At 40.1% G+C, this 21,963-nt stretch overlaps 1 protein-coding gene across 1 annotated transcript; it reads left to right on the forward strand.

The window, feature by feature from the left end:
• Nucleotides 1-7,473: 7,473 nt before the first annotated feature.
• Nucleotides 7,474-21,748, forward strand: p4hb (prolyl 4-hydroxylase, beta polypeptide). The gene is made up of 11 exons (XM_044346485.1): nt 7,474-7,805; nt 9,912-10,118; nt 11,363-11,496; nt 11,878-12,015; nt 14,024-14,128; nt 14,257-14,382; nt 14,575-14,775; nt 15,071-15,191; nt 17,327-17,508; nt 18,473-18,586; nt 20,123-21,748. Exons 1-11 carry the CDS (start codon nt 7,667-7,669, stop codon nt 20,204-20,206), a joined length of 1,551 nt encoding a protein of 516 aa, XP_044202420.1. The 5' UTR covers nt 7,474-7,666; the 3' UTR covers nt 20,207-21,748.
• Nucleotides 21,749-21,963: the final 215 nt, after the last annotated feature.

Raw genomic sequence — 21,963 nt, forward strand, 5'->3', positions numbered from 1 at the left:
TTGGTTGATGTTATTTTTTTACCGTCATGTAACCAGTTTCATTAAGATGGGTGTCTGTTGTCTGGTGTATTTTTTGTGGATTACAGCGGTAGTGTTGTACTGTAATCTTCATGTACTTCATGTGCTCCTGCAGTGATCTGCATGTGTCTGAAGTTCCTGTATTCTCCAGTGCAGCTTGATTTTTCAGTTTCACATTTTTTACAAATCTACCATGGAATTGTTTCACTAAAATAGGCTTAATTTGAACATTCTTCATAAAGCAGATCAGATGTACTGTATTATCTTCACAGATATGACCTCTTTTGACATTTAATATTTAATAATTTTATCGGTCAATCACCAAAACAGGAAATGCTCATTGGCCAGCTACATTATTTCACATCTTATCAGAATATACTAAATCTCAAATTATGTGGTTTGATAAAGTTGGGCTTATCAATACTTTTATATCAACAATGGATCAAATCTCTGTGTAATGTGAAAGGGATCATTTGTAGTGATGAACCCACAGAAAAGAATCACCTGACTGCAGTTCCCCTCAGCTCTATGGAGCCTTTTAGCTTCTTTTAGCTCCTTGTTTTGGTTGGCCAGCAACTTTTTCTCTCATAAGCCCCATTTCTAGCTGCTGCGGACAGCTGTTTTGAGTAAAAAAGCTCAGATAAACACTTTTTACAGAACCTGCTCAGCATCAAGGGATACAGACAAAATTAGTGACTCCACTAAATGCTAATGTTGCTCTATGTTAGCTGAATGTAAATAGGCAACTGTTTGTTAACACATTCGCCAGAACAACTTTATAAGGATGAAAATAATATAAATATGTTAAATATATGTTTGTGTGTGTGTGTGTGTGTGTGTGTGTGTGTGTGTGTGTGTGTGTGTAATAAAATAACATTCATTAATTTTCAATTAATGCAACTTTGAAGTTGGAGTTACACAGAATTTGGTTTTCCTACTTGAACATGGCATCTAAAATCAGAATACAGTACTTGAATAAGAAAGAATCCAAACTTTTGGATTGGACTGGTACTGTATGTGCAAATGCCACATTATTGTAAAGGGCTTGCTCTGAGGGAAGCTGCTAATGTTAATCTATCTTTCTCTCTCTCTTTTTGTCTTACTTACACACACACACGTATCTTACTGCATTGTTTCACAACAAAAATATCCACCTTGCTTCATATCTATCTGTATCGTAATGATCAATCTGAAAATCTAATAGGAAACGGCTCTTAACAGAAGAAACTGTAGCAGTGATGAAGCAGAAGGATGATGTGGCACTAATAGAGGAAGCTGATGTTGTCTTGTCACTGTGTCTTAGGCAAGGCTGTTGAGCAGACAGCTTTGTGGGTAGACAAAAAACGTCTGTAATGTACAATATGACCCTGTGACTCTTAAGGACGTCCATAGTGATATCTTGTGTCTCTAATGTGGCTGTATATGCACTAAGTCGCCTGAAAAAACACATTTTTGGGATCTCTAATTTGTGAAAACACAACCTTCTGATACTTTCCAACACTGTACATATTAATAACATCATGTGTTGTGTCAATCTGTTGCTGAAATTTCAAATTTGTGCTGCTTAATTCACAAATATGCTAAAATGTTATGTTTTTTTAAAGCTGTGTTGAAAATTACTAATTTTTTTCTCACTTAGAAAATAGCTCTTCGTATAGGAAATGACACATTGTTTGACGTAAGATACAGAATTACACATATTTTTAAAGGTACATTTAAATGGCATCCTTTCACATGTTGTAAACAGTTAATGAAATATGAAGGCACACAGTAATTTAATCTATGACATCAGCGTCCTCATTAGAAACTCACATCATATTCACAATGTCCACCCGCCAATAACCTCAAGGACTCCTGGGGCCTGCACTGGTAACGTTGGCATGGCAACTGCACTTAGAGGTTTTTTCTTTTTTTTTTTAAATAAATGCATTTAGGGTTGAATGTTCCTCTATCTCTCTGTCTCTGCCAACATCCTCATTAAAATCCCATTAAGCTTTAATGACCTGACTTCTTCCAAACAGTCAGAACATGAGCTCAAACGTCGTGTTTACGTCAATCAACGTGTCCTCATCTTTTATTCTGTCCTCCTCTCTGAATTAATCCTGCTTATTACTGAACTTCCTGCTGCAGTCATCCATATGAACAATTAAATTTATTCTCTACACCAGCTCTATATGTCCCTCTGGTTGGCAGTCTCCTGTTGTTCATCCCTAGTAGGAGAAAACAAAGACCTGATTAATCATCTTTTGAATTCACAGAGCTGTGTTCTCCATTTATAAAATATCTTTTAGTGATAACATGCCTGTACAAAATATTAGAAACATTTTAAATTAAAGCTCAGTAGTCTCAAAGTTTAAGAATTATTCTCTAACTTGCTTCTTTCTCATTCTCTACATGCCCATTTTAAGTAAATATAACAGGATTATGGACTTAACCTGGATTATTTTGATACATTACCTGAATATCTGGTCCAGTCAGTGCACATTTCTAATCTGGTCAAAACTCCAGCAACACTTGTAATATTAAAGTTGAGATGAGATTAAAAAAAATGCCTTTTTAACCCTTTAAGATCACATCCCTAGTCATATTGTGCACCTATTTAACAATATATACCAAAAAATACAAAAAATCAATCAAAAAATCAATTTCTTTTTCTTTCTTCTTCCTGTAAAACAAAATATGATGTGTGCTTATGTAGGTTTGAACCCATTTCAACCAATAATATCATGACATCCACTCATCAATCAATCTTCAACTTTTAGTGGCACAGAGCTAAGATTAATTATGACACGTCCACTTTTCAACATTCAAATCACATTCCTCCCAACGTTATGTAACACCTGTCTTTCCTGTTTCACTTGCAAATAAGCTTATATGAGGCTCCAGCAGTCTGAGTTAGTCATATCAAGTGGGTATCTGCCATATTTACTGTCTTTTTCAGCATCAAATTACCTTTTCGCGTTTCCTCAGTGTTTCCCTGTTGAGCTGCAGTGGAAGTATAGTAACAAAAAGAGGAACTTTGGCACTAAACAGACTGTAACATTGAAAGATATCGACTTGATTTGACACACTTGGACATTTGAAGCTTCATATCAGCTTCAGATAAACTTTTAGATTTTACATTTTTGCACAGAAGGAGGACTGTGGATTTGATCCCCCATCACTTACATTGTAAATGCATTATGAAGGGATCTTCTAATGGTCAGTATGAACAGGTGGAAAGATTACAGCAAGAAAAACCTGTTTCAAACCTGTTTTGAAACTTGAAATTGTGAATTTGTTTGATGACTTACCCTGTGCACCAGCACGAATGATCAGCTGGAGTAGTGTTGTGTAGCTTGTTCAGTCTGAGCCACTTTTTTTGTTTCCCATTTACAGAGCCAGTGCTGTGTATTAACACTGGATTTTTTTTCAGTGCACACACAGAATGGACAGCTTGCGGACCGTGAGGAGATATTCACTGAGTTTTACTAAAAGTGTATTGAACAATCTTTCTCCAGAATCACTGACTCTACCTTTAAGACTACTTTCTCTTCTCCATGCATCTTATAAGTAGGTGAAGAAAACTCCATTCTACTCGTGGAAATGTTTCCTGTTATATCACTTTATTTTAATCTTCATTCATGTCCTACCATCTCCCATCATTATACACAGCAGACTGTTCAGGGTTGACCTGCCTGATTACATAAAAGTTGAACAAATAGTAAAAAGGAGATGAAATTTGCAGTCAGCAAGGGCAATATTTGCATTTAGAAATTGCCCCAGATAAAATAAACAAATAGCCTCACCCTTCACCAGTGATTTAATTGTTTCATGTCTTGTAAAAGCTGTGAGAGTTAACATGAAATGTGCAGCTGCTCAAGATCATACACAGTGAAAACTACTGTAGGACTGTACTGTAACAGTAGTAAAATGAACATGAAGTTTAATGAAAGTGAGAGGAAAATGTTCACATTTAGCATTAATAGAGATCCTGTGCATGAATGTGCATTCATTATTGTACTGATTGTTTTAACTTATATAAACCATTTTGTAAAATTATGTACAATAATGCAAGTTTGATTTTGGCTTGAAGTTATTTTAGTTTCCTCTCATGTGTCAGGTTGCATGACGTGGACAAACCAAGTGTAAAAGTGACAAACTGTCAAATTACTTCAGCTAATCAGCTTGTGATCTCTCTGCTGTGTCAAACTGAGGAGTGCCAGAAGTTCATGACACGGATGATTTGCATTTAACAAGGAGTGACCTGCCTTGTGTCTTTTTGTCCTTGCTGGAAAGAAAAGTAACTGAAGTGCTACAGTATATACTATATTTGTTTTACAAGCACTATTACTGAACAAGCACACAGTAATTCTGATATTCTCTGTGAAATATTGACAGAATCTAGTTAAAGTAAAGCAAACACCAGTCCACATAGAACTGCAGTCATTTGCTGAACACCTTGTGTTCAAAGACTGTAGGTAAACATGACATTAGCAGCCTTAACAGATATGATTCTATGGCAACCATATCATATGACATTGTCACAACAGCTCCAAAGTCAGACATGTAGAATTAAGGGAGCTCTGGGTGAGTACTAATTTGCCTAAACACTGTTACTTCAATCAGAAGAGCTTGTCAGAGAGAAACAGAACCAACTTCTGCAGCCCATATGCATAAAATCTGACCAAAAACTGTTAAATGGAGCCAAATACTTGAATTTCAAAATGAGATTTCCTCCATTTTAAAAACATCCTCTAAAATACCGTTGATCAGAAATGACTGAACTTGTGAGGCAATAAGATCACTGCAATTTCCTTCTTTAAGTAGAGGGATTACATGAGCCAAATTCTGGAGAGTATGTCAGATATAATGTAAAGGTTATGTAATAGGCTCTATAATTATTGGTGCAGGTTCATGCAAAGAGAAAGAATCCAAATTGCCCTCAGAGCGCTGGTGTCTTCTGCATGCACATAACTGCTGTTTGCAGAGAGCGTCCCTGTGCAATCATACTCAAACGGCCAGAAGCAGCATTATGTCTTTTGAAATTTGGGCAGATATAATTCTGATTTGATGATAAACAGCTATCAGATTTAATAACTGGAGGCATCTTATTTAACTTGGCCTCCTTACCTGGAGTTCAGCTGGGTGTGAGTAGGAACTTCTGACTAAGTTGATGTAGTAGTGTGACCTAGTCTGCAGCATTTATTCCTTAATTTCTGACCAGGTGGTTGGATCACCTCATCCAGGCTATACACCTCTGCTTGAAGCGCACTGACAAGTCAGGAGTATAAATTTAGTAAATCTTTAGTCTGTGTTTTAAAAGGTGATGATGACAGAGAGAAAAGACTTTGAGAAATGAGCCAAAGGGTTTTAAGACCCGTGGTAAATATTACTATGATACAGATCATTCAGGAAGAATTGTTTGTTAAAGTTTTTCACCTATCTTTTCTTAAAATTGTACTCCACCAATGGTACACATGTTCAGTTTACTCATCATGGGTCATACTACTTACTCTGTGAAAACAGTTGTATAGTGTACTCTGTGGCAATAATGGAGCGCTCCAATGTCTAAAAAAATCTCAATTTGGGCTTGGAAGCTCCTAATTTTTAATAGAAATCCTTACAAACCGGGGGCATGGTGTGTGATATATTTCTAATGCAAATCAGTCAAACACATGATAAGCAATCATTTCTGTTGCAAAGAAACAGTTAGAGTTATGGATTTGTGCCTTTTTGTCAAATCCTGATATTTTCTAATGAGACACTAATTTACCAAAACACTACAGTATAATAAATCAATTGTTAGTGTCACAGTAAGAGCATTAAAAGTCAAACTTAAATACTATATACGGATTACATAAAAATATAATGTATTTACAGTAACAATAAATGACAGCAAGCAGTTCTGTTGTACCTGCTCAGCTGGACCATCAGCCAAGTAGCACTTTTCACTGAACACCTCATGTTACAGAATTACTGCATTTAAGGAGCTTTTATTTTTTAAGTTCATAAACATACATTATGTCCCTTTTTGCTCAGTTTCTGCTAACATGGTGACAGGTATGACATAACAGGAAGAGACTGTGTGTGAAAGTAAGAAACTAGCAGCTTGTTGCAGGTTGCACCAGGGACAGTTTCTTATGCACTAGTTGAACATATCCTACAGTATTTGTGGATGTGAGCACTGACTGCCTGCTGAGCTGCTTCTCAGGTTCCTCATTCATTCACGGATACATTAGATGCTCAACTCATAGCAGCTAAACACAAGTGTCGTAACCAGACGTGCTTGCGCATAGCTGAACCTTTCTGTTAAACTACAGTAAAGTGACCCAGCTAAGGATTGGTAAAACACACCAATCAGACACCATAAGATGGGTGTTTGATTCAACTAGCTTTTTTAATGTTTAATGTGTCTCTTAGTATCTGCGTAGTTTAAGTTGTCTTTAGCTGAGAAAACTTACCAAGTTGTATCAGCACCACAACTTTAACTTGCCTGATAGTCCTCCTGACCTATGGCCTTAATGCCTCTAACTACCTTGTGTCTTATCTCATGTCAGAACACACCATATGTCTAAGCTTTTGCCTTTAAAACTGTTGAAATCACATCTCCATTATTATATCCTCATAAGTATGCTCTTGAGAATAGTGTTTACTTTGACTTCCTTGTAAAAAACTTCCTCTTAACATCCCTGATTGTCACGTTTTCCGTGTGGTTCCTTAACTCCTGCTTATGAGACACACATCCCCTCTTTACTAGATAAAGTAACAAGTCAGAGCAAACAAAATGTGCCTGATTTCATTCACTGTGACTCTCAGATAAAACCAACACTAACTCACTTATTGGGAGTGGCAGCAGATATCTTACCTTGTGAGTTGTGTTTTTGTTATTTGTTACCAGAAGAGACCCTTTAATCCCAACTTCCCAGGGAAATTAAAAAATATATCAATAGTAATATATGATATGCACTCTCTGGGGCACTTTCAGTAAAAACATCATGTGACTGACTACTAAATGTTACTCATCATTCAGATACCCTGTCCTTTTTGCAAACATTAAAACACCTACAGTAAATCCCCAAACAACACCCTCCCCATTATACGTGCATGAGTACATACACCTCATAGTCCAGAGCCAGATCAATATTGTAAATACCCAAGTTACAACATACCTCACATATTTCACTTTTTGTTCATATAGTCTTTCACATATGTAGATATACTAAAATACGGTCTTATGTTGCTATAATATGATTGAGATTGAAACTGTGTGTAGATGTAAATATTCGTGTCCGTTTAAAAGGCTTAGGTGCTTAAAACTCATGTTTCCCGCCTGGTTTTCGTGTTAAGTCCCCGGGCTGATGTGAAGGCACGCCAGGAGGGAGCAGGGAGCGCCTCTCTTTCACTTCCAGGTGCAGTCTGCCGTGGTCCAGTCACATTTCAACACGAACTGCTTTCGGCCTAATAAATGCGCATGCGCACAACAGCTGACCCCTCCGGTTTCTGCGTGCAATGCCACGTTAGTAGCGGTCCGCACAAAATACCAGCTACTCTCCCAACGTCAAACAGGGACAAAGACCAAAAGCTAAGACCAATTTCTCCGCTGAACCTTAGCCGACCGTGTCTGCAGCTCTCGTCTCTCTGTCCGTAAGAATACTCGACGGTAACTATGTTGAAGTTTTTCCTGTTCTGCACACTGGCTGTGGCCAGCAGGGCTGAGATCGCTGAGGAAGAAGATGTCCTGGTGCTGAAGAAAAGTAACATCGACGAGGCTCTGAAAGCTCACCCGAACATCTTGGTTGAATTCTGTAAGTAAAAATAGCTCCTAAATCCTACCAGCTAACGCTAGCTGGCCCCTAGCGGGCTCACCGGTCCCCGGCTAGCTAAGTTAGCTAAATGAAGCCTCGGTTAGTGTTAGCATTAAACTTTGACACTTCTGACAAGTTGCTGCTGTTAGAGGCTAACTTTCTGATGGTCTGCACAGTTTTGCACCCATGCGTGACGCTATTTCACATAGTTGCCCACCAGCTATCTCACCGTAGTTCAAGCTGTGTGGAAATGGACGCGGTATTGTTTATCAGACGGCGTTTTCTCTTTGTCAGACTGTTTCTCATCACATTTGACTAGCTAGCATCGAGTCTCTTCGGAGTAAAACGTTATACGGACTCTGACGAGGCTGTAAAACCTGCAGCACAACCCAGGTTGTTTTACGACTGTCGTTAATCTCACTACAACGTTTGTTTAGCCAAATTATTACTTTAACCTGGTTATAACATATATGTTTTATAACTCCAGGATGTTGAAGCAGTTCATCATATTGCATATGGAGAAATCTGCTAGTGTGAACATGATCACATTTGCCGTCGGGATGATGCAGTAATATCAGTATTATAAACACCAGAAGTGAAAGGAGAAGGTGAATCAGTACAGTGCGGAGTTGTTGAGTTTCGATTGACTGCCGTGGTTTCATATAATATTAAGTTTCATTTTTGAGCAGTCATTTAACCTGTAATTTTCATGCAAATTTTGCATTGAAGTAATTAAGGATTAATTTATGTGTTGTAACGCAAGCTTTAATGATCCAGTTCTTCATAGCCTGCAGGCCCATCCCGCTACACTTTAGTGAGATTGTTGACCTGCTCAGATATTATGTGACTGATCCGTGGACCAGTCAGAGGTGGCGGAGGAGAAGACTCTCCAATGAGCTCTCCAGTGAGCTCGGGATGGGAGGGATGAAGGCTTTGTTGGCCCACGTATTTCTCAGCTGGGCGGGATCTCTGTGGAGATGTGGAGCTAGGTTGACGTGTACTTTACAAAAGTTCATCTATGCGTTTATATTGACTAGAAGTGGAACGAGGAAGTTTTATTATTTGTCAAGACCATAGGTGATGCAATGCAGGTCATAATATTTGACGTGTCATCCCTGATTAGGTGATTATTTGTTGAGTGGTTGCTGTCAGACTTTTGAACTTACAATTGGACACCATGGCTTAGAAATTATTAACACGTGAAGCCACAGTAGAAATTAAATTATCCCACATATTTGTGGCAATCTACTCCGGCCACTATGATATGTTTCCACAAACTCCAAAGGAGTTCCCTTAGAGTTCAAACTATTCCTTTTAAAAAGGTCACAAACTAACTTAAATAAAAGTTGTCCTGAAACATAATAAAGTAGGGCTGCAACAGTGTGTGTGTGTATATTATTGTTTAGTTTTTAAAATGTCAGAAAATTATGTAAAAGGTCCATTACAAGTTCTCAAATTGCTTGTTTTGTCTGACCAACAGTCTAAAGGTAAGTTACAATTAAATAAAATGGAGAAAATAGCTCAATAACACAAACGATAATAACTTATAAAAATAGTTGTCAATAAATTCTCTGTCAATCGACCATCAGTTGATCAAGCAATTGTTTCCATATCAATATATGCTGCTCTGCTTTGTATGAGCAGGACTTTGTCTTGGACAAGAGCTAAGACAGTTATGTTGTGTTTTTTGGTGGGTGATTATCAGAAAATTATTTTAAAAAGAACTTTAGTCATTTATTCTATAAAAATAAAATCAAATCTGGTTAGCAATACAGAAATGCAAAGAATTCAGTTGCATAGATTGAAAGTTTTTCGGCTGTTCAGGCAAATGAGGAAATGTGAAGACATCTGTTTGAGCTGTTGTGATGGACATTAAGCAGTGTTTCTTACAGAGTTTGAGTATCCATTATTACAATAGCTTGTCGCAGCTCTGTCTTTGCAATGTTGCCGTTTTGTTTCCCAACAATATTATAAGATAAAATCGAACTCTATTCACCCTGATAGACATTTTTGTGCCAAAAGTTATCACGTCTGTACATCAGGTTTACTTAAACAGTGCAAAACTCTGTATGTACCTGGCTAAATCTCCTTCCGACACTCCTACAGATGCCCCATGGTGCGGTCACTGCAAGGCCCTGGCTCCAGAGTACGCCAAGGCTGCCGGTATGCTGAAGGCCGAGGGTTCAGGGATCCGCCTGGGTAAGGTGGACGCCACAGAGGAGACCGAACTGGCCCAAGAGTATGGTGTCCGCGGATACCCCACCATCAAGTTCTTCAAGGGTGGAGAGAAAGAGGCACCCAAAGAGTACTCTGGTGAGCATTCATGTGATTTATAAGTACTTACATCAGATACTGTAGATGACTCAAAAGTTTAAGGCAGTGTGGGGAAATTAATCTGATTTTATATACTGCAGGTAGGTGTTTCTTTGTGTTATACTGAGATTTTTTTTTTTTTGTTTGTTTCTTTTTTTTCTCTCCACAAACTGACATAATCTTGAGTAACACCTGTCATAGTTAAGCGAGTGGATATCATGTCATAATAAAATTTTATTAAATGCTTCCTGAATAGTAAAAAGAGTCAGATCAGGCAGCCAGAGCCAGGCCCTATTGACTTTCTTCATTCTGGTAATATGATCTGCACAGCAGCATAAACAGGCAGTCAGCCAATCAGCTTTCAACAGCATGACTGAGACAGAAAGTGGGTTGGGTCTCCCCTGCACGTTCCTCTCATGCTGACACTGAGTCCGGCCTCTCAGCCTGGTAGTGAGATGTGCAGTTCTTCACGTCGCCTCTTCTTTGTGGCCCAGCTGGATTTGGAAAGGGAGGGGAGAATAAGTTGGGAAGTCCTTTTTTTTTTTTTTTGGTTTTGAAATGACCACTCTTGATTCCAGCCCAGCTTCTAGAAACACCCTATTCTCGTCTCCCATGTACTGCCTTAAATCTCATAGTACTAGTCTGCACTAAGACTACTTGCGGTATCACTTCATCAATGTGTGATTGCTACTGTGTTGCATCACTGGTTCAGTCTTACAGCCAGGTCTGTCTTAAGTCCAGTTTAATTGCAACAGGCTTATTCCAAATAAAGGTAAATGTGTTGCAAAGACTTGGAATGATTGTTAAATGTAATTTTAACGAGAAAGTCAGAAACAAATGAGCTGAATTTGTAGGAGCTGTGATCCCCAGAAATACAGAAGTAGTCTGGTTCTGCTTTACCACTGTCTCTCACACCAGTACATTTATGAATCTTTTGAGTTCACTACAATAGAGGCAGTGCAAAATTTACTTAAACATCTGTTCCCCTCAGACACTATAGAATTTGAATTTGAGGTCAGCTGTCTCCAACTGTCTGAGAAAAGATGTTGTCACTTTCACTCTGTTCAAATACAGAGAAAAGTTTTTCCTGCCTTCTTAATATGGATGGTGGCTGTCAGCTGAGCACCTTTTCCATGCTTGAATAAACCTGTTGAGGTTTAGTCTTTCAGCCGTGGATTTCGGCAGGTCACATGCTGTCTTTGTGCACCGAGGTGTTGAAGTTGTTGTGTTTTGTTGTCTTACAGCTGGCAGGCAGGCCGAAGACATCGTCAGCTGGCTGAAGAAGCGCACAGGCCCAGCTGTTGCCACCCTGGCAGGAGTCACTGAGGCGGAGTCTCTGATCGCTGACAACGAGGTGGCGGTCATCGGATTCTTTAAGGTGCGATTCTGGTCTCAACGTCTAAAATACAAATTAAGATATGTAAGAGTGACCTTTTGTAATAAAGCCCTTCCTTTCACTAATATTGCTCCATACACTCATGGTCAGGTTACTGGATGGTCTATGTAATAAAATCACTTTCCCATATACCTATATCATCAATATGTCATCTCTAAAGCTCAATAAATGCTTTTTAGTCTAACCCAGAAGTTCATTAGTTGGACACAATGTTCCTGGCATCATCTTTGTCATCTTTGATGTCATTATAAGCTTTCCAAGTGTCTCAAAAGCCACACTGCTGTAAATGTTTAAAAGTTTTGATCACAGGGGATCACTTGCACAGTGCTTCATCTAAAGGAAGGTTGTCATGTGTGTCTGTAGGATGCTGAGTCCGCTGGTGCCAAGGCCTACGAAAAAGCAGCTGAAGCAATAGACGACATTCCCTTCGCCATGACCTCTGACGATGCTGTTTACTCCAAGTTTGAGGTGTCCAAGGACAGTGTCGTCCTCTTCAAGAAGGTGACTTCAAGTTCTTCTTCACTGCTCTAAAATAATTCATTTTGTAACTAGATGTCATGCGGTGACACATCTGTGTATATTCATTCATCATATGGACAAACTGTGGTTACAGGACATCTCCCAAATCTACAGGTTACAAATTGAATGACTTGGTTATTTTAAGTACTTACTCACTGACAGGTGTAATCAAAATATATTGTAAATAGGTTATTTGTGGCCTCGCATCAGGCTTTTGAGACACACCTCTCACATGTGTAAGTGCTCACAGGCGAGACTGCTGAAGACACTCCAGTGTATTTGATCTACTCTTCAGAAATGCGATGCTGTTGACCTCACAGTATCCGCTCTCCATTGCTAATCTTGGCTTGTCTGAGGTCCTTCAATATTTCTTCTGACGTGTGGCTGCCTTTGGGCCTCCTGCTAGACCTTTTCGGTGTATGACCTCAGCATGCTGAGCTAATGGTGATGAATGGTAAAGAGCTGTTTAAGGCAGTGGTACTTCCTTCAAGTAGCCTCATTGGCTACGAGCAGATGAGGAATGAATGACAGCTGCATGCATTTCAACTCTTCCTCCATATTGTTGAAATTTACACGAACTCTGGGATTTCTTTTTAAAAGGAGGTCATGTTCGTCTCATACCACATTATTGACGGTGCAGTTTCTTAGGTCAGAGATCAATGAGGTTTCTTATCAGCAAAACTGTATCTGTCAGTGTGTGGATTTATCAAATTAGGTCAACGTCCAGCGTGTCTGTCAATAAAAATTAAGCAACCGGGTAATTTTTTTTTTTTTTTTTTTTTTTTGCATTTCCCTTAGTCATTCGTTTTTATTTAACATAAAACTGGTAAAATGTGTCATGCTGACAATGAAGTGCATTTACTAAAATCGGACCACATCTCAGTTTTGTATTCTTGTAAGAAGTTCAAAAGTGTGTGACGCTCTTAAATGTCCTTCTGAAATGCAAACGCTGATTGATTTAATTGCAGTGCAATGAATGAAAAGTCTTCACAGTTGAAATGCTCACAAAAAATATATTGGATCAATTCTAATTACAATATACACTATCGATCAAAAAGTTAATCAGTGTTTTTAAAATCAAAAAGCAACACATATTTGGAAATGCAACTATAAAATAAAGTGCATGTTTAATTACTCACAGGTGATTCAGTTTGCAGCAACACACTGAACGTGCCAGTGTGTGGAGCAGTGTAAACGTTTTGTACTCTGGACTGTTCTAAGGTGCTATTTTATTGTAGTCCATTCACTTTATTTCGCTAATTGTTTTATGCAGATGACTTATGTTATGTACTTCCTTGTTCAGTTTTGAGCATTCATTTCAGTTTCATTTTTAACATTCATGCCTCATTTGTTTTTGTTTTTTTTAAATTTTTATAATTGGTAGTATATCAATAAATAATAATTATAATAAATAAAATAATAATTTGTAGCAGCCCTATTTGCTTCAGCAAGAAACTGCAAACTCTAAATATATCAGTGCGTTGAGTTATTGATGATTATTTTTCGTGTTGGCACATGCTCCATCCTCCCGCTGCTATTGTCTGGTCTCTGATTCATGTTTGTAACTTGACTCTGATGAAAACACCGCTGACATGTGGGCTCCTTGCCCGCACTTAAGCGAACCCTCTCAAAGCAGGGGCTCAATGTTAATAAACAGCTGGCATTTTTCACTTGTTTATTGCAACGGGTGTTTGGGGCTTAAGTTTGACAGCCTCAGTCAGTATATGCACGTCTGACAGCAAGCCACCAGCCAAATGTCCTTCCTATTGTGTACCAGTAAGAGCTACTTGGCACAGCTGTACCACAGCTATTCTTAACACTCAATAAAAGTCAGTTTGGTCTTCTGGCTCTTTCGTTACCAGGGGATTTTAAAATGGTCTGTCTGGTAAATCTATGTTTGGTGTTCACAGGCAGACTAGATGGGACACCAGCTGCGTGAATAATACTTGTATCCATCTTTTTTTTTTATTTTTATTTTTTCTGTTTACAGTTTGATGAGGGACGCAATACCTTTGATGGAGAGCTGACCAAAGAAAAACTCCTGGCTTTTGTCAAGGCCAACCAGCTGCCCCTGGTCATTGAGTTCACTGAGCAGGTAATTATGCACAGCAACGTGACCATTTATCTCTTTTCCCCACTCCATCCTACTGTCCACGACAACAAGCAGTTCAAGTCTAAATGTGATCCCTATATGTGAAACTTGTATATGTCTATTTCCTGCAGACTGCCCCTAAAATCTTCGGTGGAGAGATCAAGTCCCACATCCTCATGTTTCTGCCCAAAACCGCCTCAGACTTCCAGGACAAAATGGACCAGTTTAAGAAAGCTGCAGAGGGATTCAAGGGTCAGGTAGGTGAACTGTCTGAACTGAGACATGCTGGTCTTCAACCTGCTAGCGGGGCCGTAAATTCAGTTTCCTATATCAGTCAAATGTGATACATGTACGTTGTGTATACATTACACACACCTTTGAATCCGAGGCTTTGCTCAGCTGGGATATTTCAAAATCAAACACTGACTTCTTTCATCTCCCCTGTCCAGATCCTGTTCATTTTCATCGACAGCGACGTGGACGATAACCAGCGCATCCTGGAGTTCTTCGGCCTAAAGAAAGAGGAGTGCCCCGCCATCCGCCTCATCACCCTGGAGGACGAGATGACCAAGTACAAGCCCAGTAGCGACGCCATCACCGCAGAGAGCATCACTGAATTCTGCAAACAGTTCACTGAGGGCAAACTGAAGGTGAGGGCAGGAGTGGTTGGTTATAACACATGTAAGCTATAGATACACCTATACATCCATAATGGTGCTTAGTTAGGTTTGAGTTCATTTTAGACTTGGTGGACATTTTTTTGGATGGCCACAACTAATTAAATCCTTAATCCTGTTAATGCCATGGTCTGTCTGAGCTATACACTTGAGAATGTGCTGTAAAAACAAGACTATGAGATTAACATGTCTGTGGTGAACACCTGTAACAGACCTCTGTCACAGTTAAGCATTATGTATCTCACATCTCAACTGCCTTCTCTCACAGCCCCACCTCATGAGCCAGGACATCCCCGAGGACTGGGACAAAAACCCCGTCAAGGTTTTGGTCGGCAAGAACTTCGAGGAGGTCGCTTTCAATCCCGCTAAGAACGTCTTTGTGGAATTCTGTAAGAGCTTCCTCTTGACGCGTCATGATTTATCCTGCATACGTTTTTGTTATGACCAGAGAGTTAGCAGATGTTTCAGTTTGAATGGCATGAAAACACCATTGTTTATAATCTTCGGGTTGAGGTGGTAAAGGGGTTCACCTGTTTCAGAGCTATTTCCTGGCAGTCAAGCGTCGTTGCTCATAAGTGGTAGATTTGGCAAAGACTTGAGCTTCAGTGTCTGAAATCTGACTCTTGCCCTTCCTTACTTTGCCCTCGCTGAGCCATTTTCAAATACCTAAGAGTTGATGCCTCACTCTGACCGTCACCGCCCACAAATTAATTTGTTACCTGACCCCGATGCTGAAAACATCCGGTTAAATATAGCTGCTGGATTATTTTTGTAGTGATCCACATCCAAATTTGCACTATTTTTGGAGGAATTTTCCATTGCTGGCAGTTTAAATACAGCTTACGGCCAGTCATGCACAGCAGGGTAGGCCCGTATTCCCTGACAGGTGACAGGGGAGCTTTCTAGCCAGTCAAAGGGGAGCGAGGCCATGAAGTTGAGGTTGCACGTGACATGCTCAGTGTGTCCCTGGTGTGGGGGCTGAGAAACACTTGGAAGAGACTCAGCAGCCAGACTTTTCTCTGGTCTCTGTTTAATCTCGGCTGAGATTGACACTAAAATGAGAATAGCTGGTCCACCTTGAAGTTCAGTCCACCTTAAGTGAGCCTGGTCAGGTTTGGCTAGCCCATTGTCGCTAACTTCGGGGCTAACCCCCTTCACTTTTCCAGCAGTTGGGGGAAACAACAGACGAGACTTTTCTGACACATTGTAGTCTGTACTGTACATTAACTGCCAGACTGACAACTTACTGCTGACATTTTCCTCTGCTCCGCTTGCATTCACCATCACTTTTCCACCACTCGCTCAACCACACACTCGCTATGCACACATATTATGCACTGCCCTATTCCTTAAAGGAATTACGCTACTCTTACAACAGTACTTTTCACGTAGATGTCTTTTGAGGAATGATTAGAGGGAGGATGACTCAAAACAATTCCACTGCAGATGTAGGGTGTTATCATGCTCACACAGTGTGAAAGTGAAAATCATTAGTAGCCCATTGATGTAAATGATTGTGTGAAATTTTAGCAGTAGTGGTTATAGTTTTGCAGTGGCGGTGCACCGCTGCAGAATGAATACAGGAGAAATGCTGATGTTAGCTAAAGCACACATTTAGATGATTTTTAATAATAATAATTGGTCTTATTTTGTTATAATTTAGCTCTAAACATTTAACAAACATAACTTGTACATGGATAGTAGTGATGAGTGGATTGCATTTATACTGTATCAGCGGGCACTGCAGTTAATCTGCAGGTCGAGTCATAAAAATGAACATTCTGATTAATTGTGGATGGGTCACAGGTGGTGAAATAATACATCAATAATAAGGAAAATATTAATTACATTTTCTAAAATGTGAAAATGGCAGAGCTGCAGAGCAGAGCTGTGTTCCACTGCTGCTCAGCTTCATTTTTCGTCAGGCACGAATTACTGACTCACACCTAAGCAAACTAAGAAATATACAGACACTAACAACAGTTATTTCTACACTTATACAAGAGAGATTGCTGGAGAAATTGGTACACTCAGCATGCTACAATCTTTCCAGACTGCATGGCTTATCAGGAGCAGAAACAAACCGCTGCAGACATAGAACATAAATATGAAACTGTATTGCAAAGGCACAGTTCACCATGGAAACATTTACAATTACTGAAAGCAGCATCTCTAATCTTTAAAGTAAATCATGAAAGAAAACACACATCAACAGGGGCAGATTTAGTGATTCGGGGGCCCATGCAAAAAGAGAAGAAACATTTTGATTTTGTGATGGTTTACATTCACTTTGGGACAGTTCAAATTGTTTATCTGGTTCTGTGACGGTGATGGAAAAAATTATTCTGGAGCTGTGAGCCATATGATGTATAGTGATGTACACATGTCTGAAATCCAACACCCCATCTTACTTTAATGGGTTAAACAAAAACACACAGCATGGTGTTGCAGTTAAATGCTCTGTATATTTTGTCTGTAATGATTCAACACTTAACCTCTTTTCTCTTTGTTTGTTATATTCCAGATGCACCTTGGTGTGGACACTGCAAACAGCTGACTCCCATCTGGGAAAAGCTGGGGGAGAAGTACAAGGATAGCGGAGACATCGTCATCGCAAAGATGGACTCCACAGCCAATGAGATCGAGGCAGTCAAAGTCCACAGCTTCCCCACTCTTAAATTCTTCCCTGCAGGAGATGAGCACCAGGTGAGATCTCGATCATTGAGTATTAGTTTTCTTTCTACTAATGCTTTCTTGCTTTAATTACTGGACAGAAAACAGAAAGAGATTAAATATCACATCTTCTAATCTGATCATGGCTCTTTTGTAAATATCTCCATCTGTGTTGACTGATCGTAATCCATCCGTCTCCCCTCCACCCGTAATTATCGGGTTTGCTTTCTTATTCATTACATGCCTTTGCAGTTGTGAGCCACAGTGATCTGGGTGGTTATTTGGATCCAAAATCATTGCCATAGGGCCCTCCAAAGTATCATTAGTGCCTCTTGATTTAGCAGCGTTAAACACGTGCAGAAACCTGAGCCTGCTGGCCTTGTAAGTTTCTGCACCATTCTGTTGGTGTTTGGTTCTTTAAAGATTCCTGCTGGATGACATCACTTACTTTGAGATTCTGTGCTCAGACCTGCACCTGCCTCACTCCACAGTGCTACTTTATCGACCAGACATTCTCGTGCCAGCCTTCAGTTCAGCAATCTTACATGAGCGGTGTATTTATTGGGGCTACCCCGTGGTAAGTCTAAGGCTTAGCCCGCGACCCTAGTTAGACGAAGCATGCAGAAGACTGGGGGTGCTTAAGAAAGGATGGAGCTGAGTGGCAGGTCATTATGGCTGGATTAAGTAACTAAAAATTAAAATGGTAGCTTTGCAAATGTCCTTTGATTGTCCTTTGCTAAAATAAGGTTGCATGTGAAATCAACACGCCACCGACTTCTTGCTGAATCACTGCTAATACATCACATCTGGGCAATTTACTGGCATCATTTGGAGACTGAGTGCCAAAGGTTATTGGCTACATTTAAAATGGCACAGTGAGGGTCAAAGGCTTAGGGTTATTTTTTGCTTTTGCAGTGTTTGCATTGTATAGACCTTTTTCGGGTTGGGGATGAGACACAGTCTTGTGCATTTACCAGAAATAAAATCTCATCAACAGGTGATTGATTACAACGGGGAGAGAACACTGGAAGGCTTCACCAAGTTCCTGGAGAGTGGTGGAAAGGATGGCGGTGCCCCTGCAGGGGACGAGGACGACGATCTGGACGCAGAGGTAGGATTTGTCTCCACTGAGAGACACAGCTACGCACTTTAGACTATAGCAAGCAGCACAATTACAGTATAGTTGTAGCCTTTTATATGATCTTTATTTCGACTGTTCTTTTATCAGCTGCAAAGGAAAAGTAGTGTCTGGGGTGTGCCTTTTTCAAAACAAAAAAAAAAAAATGACCTTGCTCAGAAAAATCCCATCATACACATGTCTGAATAGTTCACTAAATTTCCTTAGTCTGCTTTGATAGATGCAGCAGGACTATCTGCTTGTTATTTGATGTATAGGCCCGAGGCTCCTTGTATATTTTCTACTGGAGGCAAACCTTCTCTGAAGTCCAAAGGGAAACAGGAAATAGCAATGACCAATATGAGAACAAAAGCTGCTGCAGTGAAAGTTAGGACATATAGCCTTTTCCAGAGAGTTAATCAGTGTTTTTAGAATTTAATTTCATCACTCAAACATTACACATCATTTGTTATTACAGTAAAGCTGAAGGTTTTGAAATAGAAAATGTACTGACAGTATGCAATCAAAACCTTGCCATAAAGTGTATCTACTGACATAGGGGTGTTTTTCTATAACCTGTGCATAATTATTCTTAATGATTTGAAAGATCAGGTTTAGGTGCATACGTATGTTTCTGATCGAACCTTTAGTGTTTTTTGGAGGCATATTCAGCGTCTTGTCTGAAGCTTTGCAGAATAGATTCTCTGGACAAATTCCCATCTGGAGTTTAGATTGTAACCTTAGAACTGACTCACTTGGCTTTTTTTTTTTTTTTTTTTTTTTTTTTTTGAGAGGGGACATGACAGAACAAAAGAAAGCATTATATTGTCTCTGGATTTAATAGCTATTTGAGGAAAACATCTTGGGGCACATTTCCTACACTTACTCTAAGGTGGACCAAAGGTGCAGAGAAGGCAAGTTCTCCCATATCTTACTGACTCTGCTGGATCCGGTGCACACTATTGTGGCTCCTCTTTACGCACAGCCTTCAACCCCACTATTGTCACCACGCCCCCTTCTCAGAAGTCTAATTACAGCACAGCCGACTGCTGTCCACTAATATCTTTTGCAGCTGTTGTAGCTGTTTACTAGGCTTTGCCTGGAGACCTGAGCCTCCAGATAAAAGCAGCACGTGCAGCGCTGCAGTCAACATTAGTGCCTTCCTGTATCTCATACATCTCTTCACCACACCTGTCCTCAGACTAGACATAAAGGAATGGCCGTGCGAGACGAAGATGTCATCTTTAGCCTATGCTTAGCCGTGGTTGTGACAGTGTTGATTACATGATGAGTGATGAATGATTTGATTAGTTCAGACTGTTTTTAGTTGAATGCGTGTCACAACCTCATAATTTATTTTTTATACTAATGATGCGTACTTTTAACTGACATTTTCATGACTCTTAGTTCCACCATAAAAACATGCAGCTTGCAGGTCTACTTTAGGATCCATTTATTATCAACTAGCATGCTTGGCAGATTGAAGAGATTATGTCATAATCAACAACCCTCTCCTCCTCTGCTCTTCAGGATTTGGACGATGTTGAAGATGGACAGGACGATGACTCTGACATTGAGGACGGAGGTGATGACGATGGACATGACGAGTTGTAAGAGCTGGCAGAGGAGAGAAAAGGAGAGAGGAGACAAGTCCCGCCCCAACCCTTCCAACCAGTCACCATCACCACCTTCACTTCCTTGTGGACCTTCCCTGTCCTGTGAACATTAATACTTCCCCTTTAACTGCCTCTCAGTCAGTCAGCCGGCCTGCTAGCCGGCCCGCCAGTTAGTCAGTCAGTCAGTCAGTCAGTCAGTCAGTCCATCAATGGTGTGGCAGGGCCTTTTTGCCAGCCACATCTCCAACCTCGCAACTTCTGGCCAGACTGGTCTTGTCCCACCTGGGGGGACTCTGTGGAACAGTGCACCACCTCTATGGGAGACCTCAATGCCTTCTCTACAAAGCTCCACATCAGCTGTTTGCCTTGTATATTTTAAACCAAATGTAAAAATGGCATTGAGATCCAGTTTTCAAAATGTTTGTTTTTTCCAGCTGAATTTGCTCCCCTCCTCTTTAAAAAAAGCCTTGCCATTGATCAGTGTGGGTATGAGCTAAATGAGTGTTGTAACCTGTATTTGTAGGTAAGGGGGGGCTGCCAATGTTCTTCTCCCTCTTGTAGGAATCCAGAGGACCAGGGTTTTGCATGGCGGTTTTGTAAGGACTGATCTCTCAGGGGACAAGGGGCCATCCTATAGATGTGTTTTTATTTTGCAAGTCTTCACTAAAATAAACTCCACAGAGCTTGTCCAGTGTAGCACAAAAGGCCCCCCAACTGTAGCTGAGACCAATTTCTTCCTTTCTTTCGGGTGGGGGGGGATAAAGAGTCTATTTTCTTTCATTTTCTTCATTCCCAAACAATTTCTCCTCTTTACAGCACGGCTACTGACTATTTTCTAAAAGGAACAAAGGTTAACTTTTTTTTGGGAAGATCCTCTATTTTATTTAATTGCTTTCACTATGAGTTTTTTGTTTTGTTTTTCTTTTTAATTTAGGACTTGTCATTTTTAATGATGTACCATTGTGCCCAGCTGTAGCCAGTTGGCCTTGTTGGGGCAGAGTTGGCCCTTGGAACACACTCTCAGACTCAGGACAGTTTTTGGAGCCAGTCCTGATAGGTCGCACTGCATTCATGCCTAATCAGAGATTCATTGTGGTTATAAAGCAGACAGAGATTTGGTACATTTAAGATAGGTCTGAGAGAAGTGTCTGTTCTATCTGAAGCGGGGAGGGAACAGTTGCACAGCCCCACCCCTCACCCATACTGTACCTCCATCCCTCTTGGCTCTAACAAACACCCTTGTTGCCACAGCGGTGTGTGAGTGTGTGAGTGCATTGTGTGCTGTGTGAATGATGTACAAATTGCTGTGTGGTGAGTGGAATGACTAGTTCATATTTTTGGTGGTCAGTGAACAGGAGAATGAATGTATTGTGTGATTGTTGTACTGGGTTTTTTGGCAGGGAGGGGAGGCTTGAGTAGAGCAAGGTGATGGGTTTGACAGCTGTACAGCGGTGGGGGAAACTTAACAAAGCATTCCATCATATCCAAATTGATGTGGAAAACGTGAAATGGTGGCCAATAAACAAAAAAACTATAAAAATACATTTGTCTTCAGTTTTGTTGATTTGTGTTGAAGTAAATTCAAAATTTATACCTGTATTGTTCCACACATGAACCTTAGTGGGGAAGATGTCACTACGCTCGTTCACTAATCAGAATTTATGAGGATGAATAAAAACCAAAAGAATGAAGAATCTACCTGTGACACTCAAACAGTGTAGCACCAGTTAGAAACCAATGAACTCTCAATATCTA

The sequence above is a fragment of the Thunnus albacares genome, chromosome 3 (genome assembly GCF_914725855.1).
Source record: "Thunnus albacares chromosome 3, fThuAlb1.1, whole genome shotgun sequence".
Classification (NCBI taxonomy): domain Eukaryota; kingdom Metazoa; phylum Chordata; class Actinopteri; order Scombriformes; family Scombridae; genus Thunnus; species Thunnus albacares.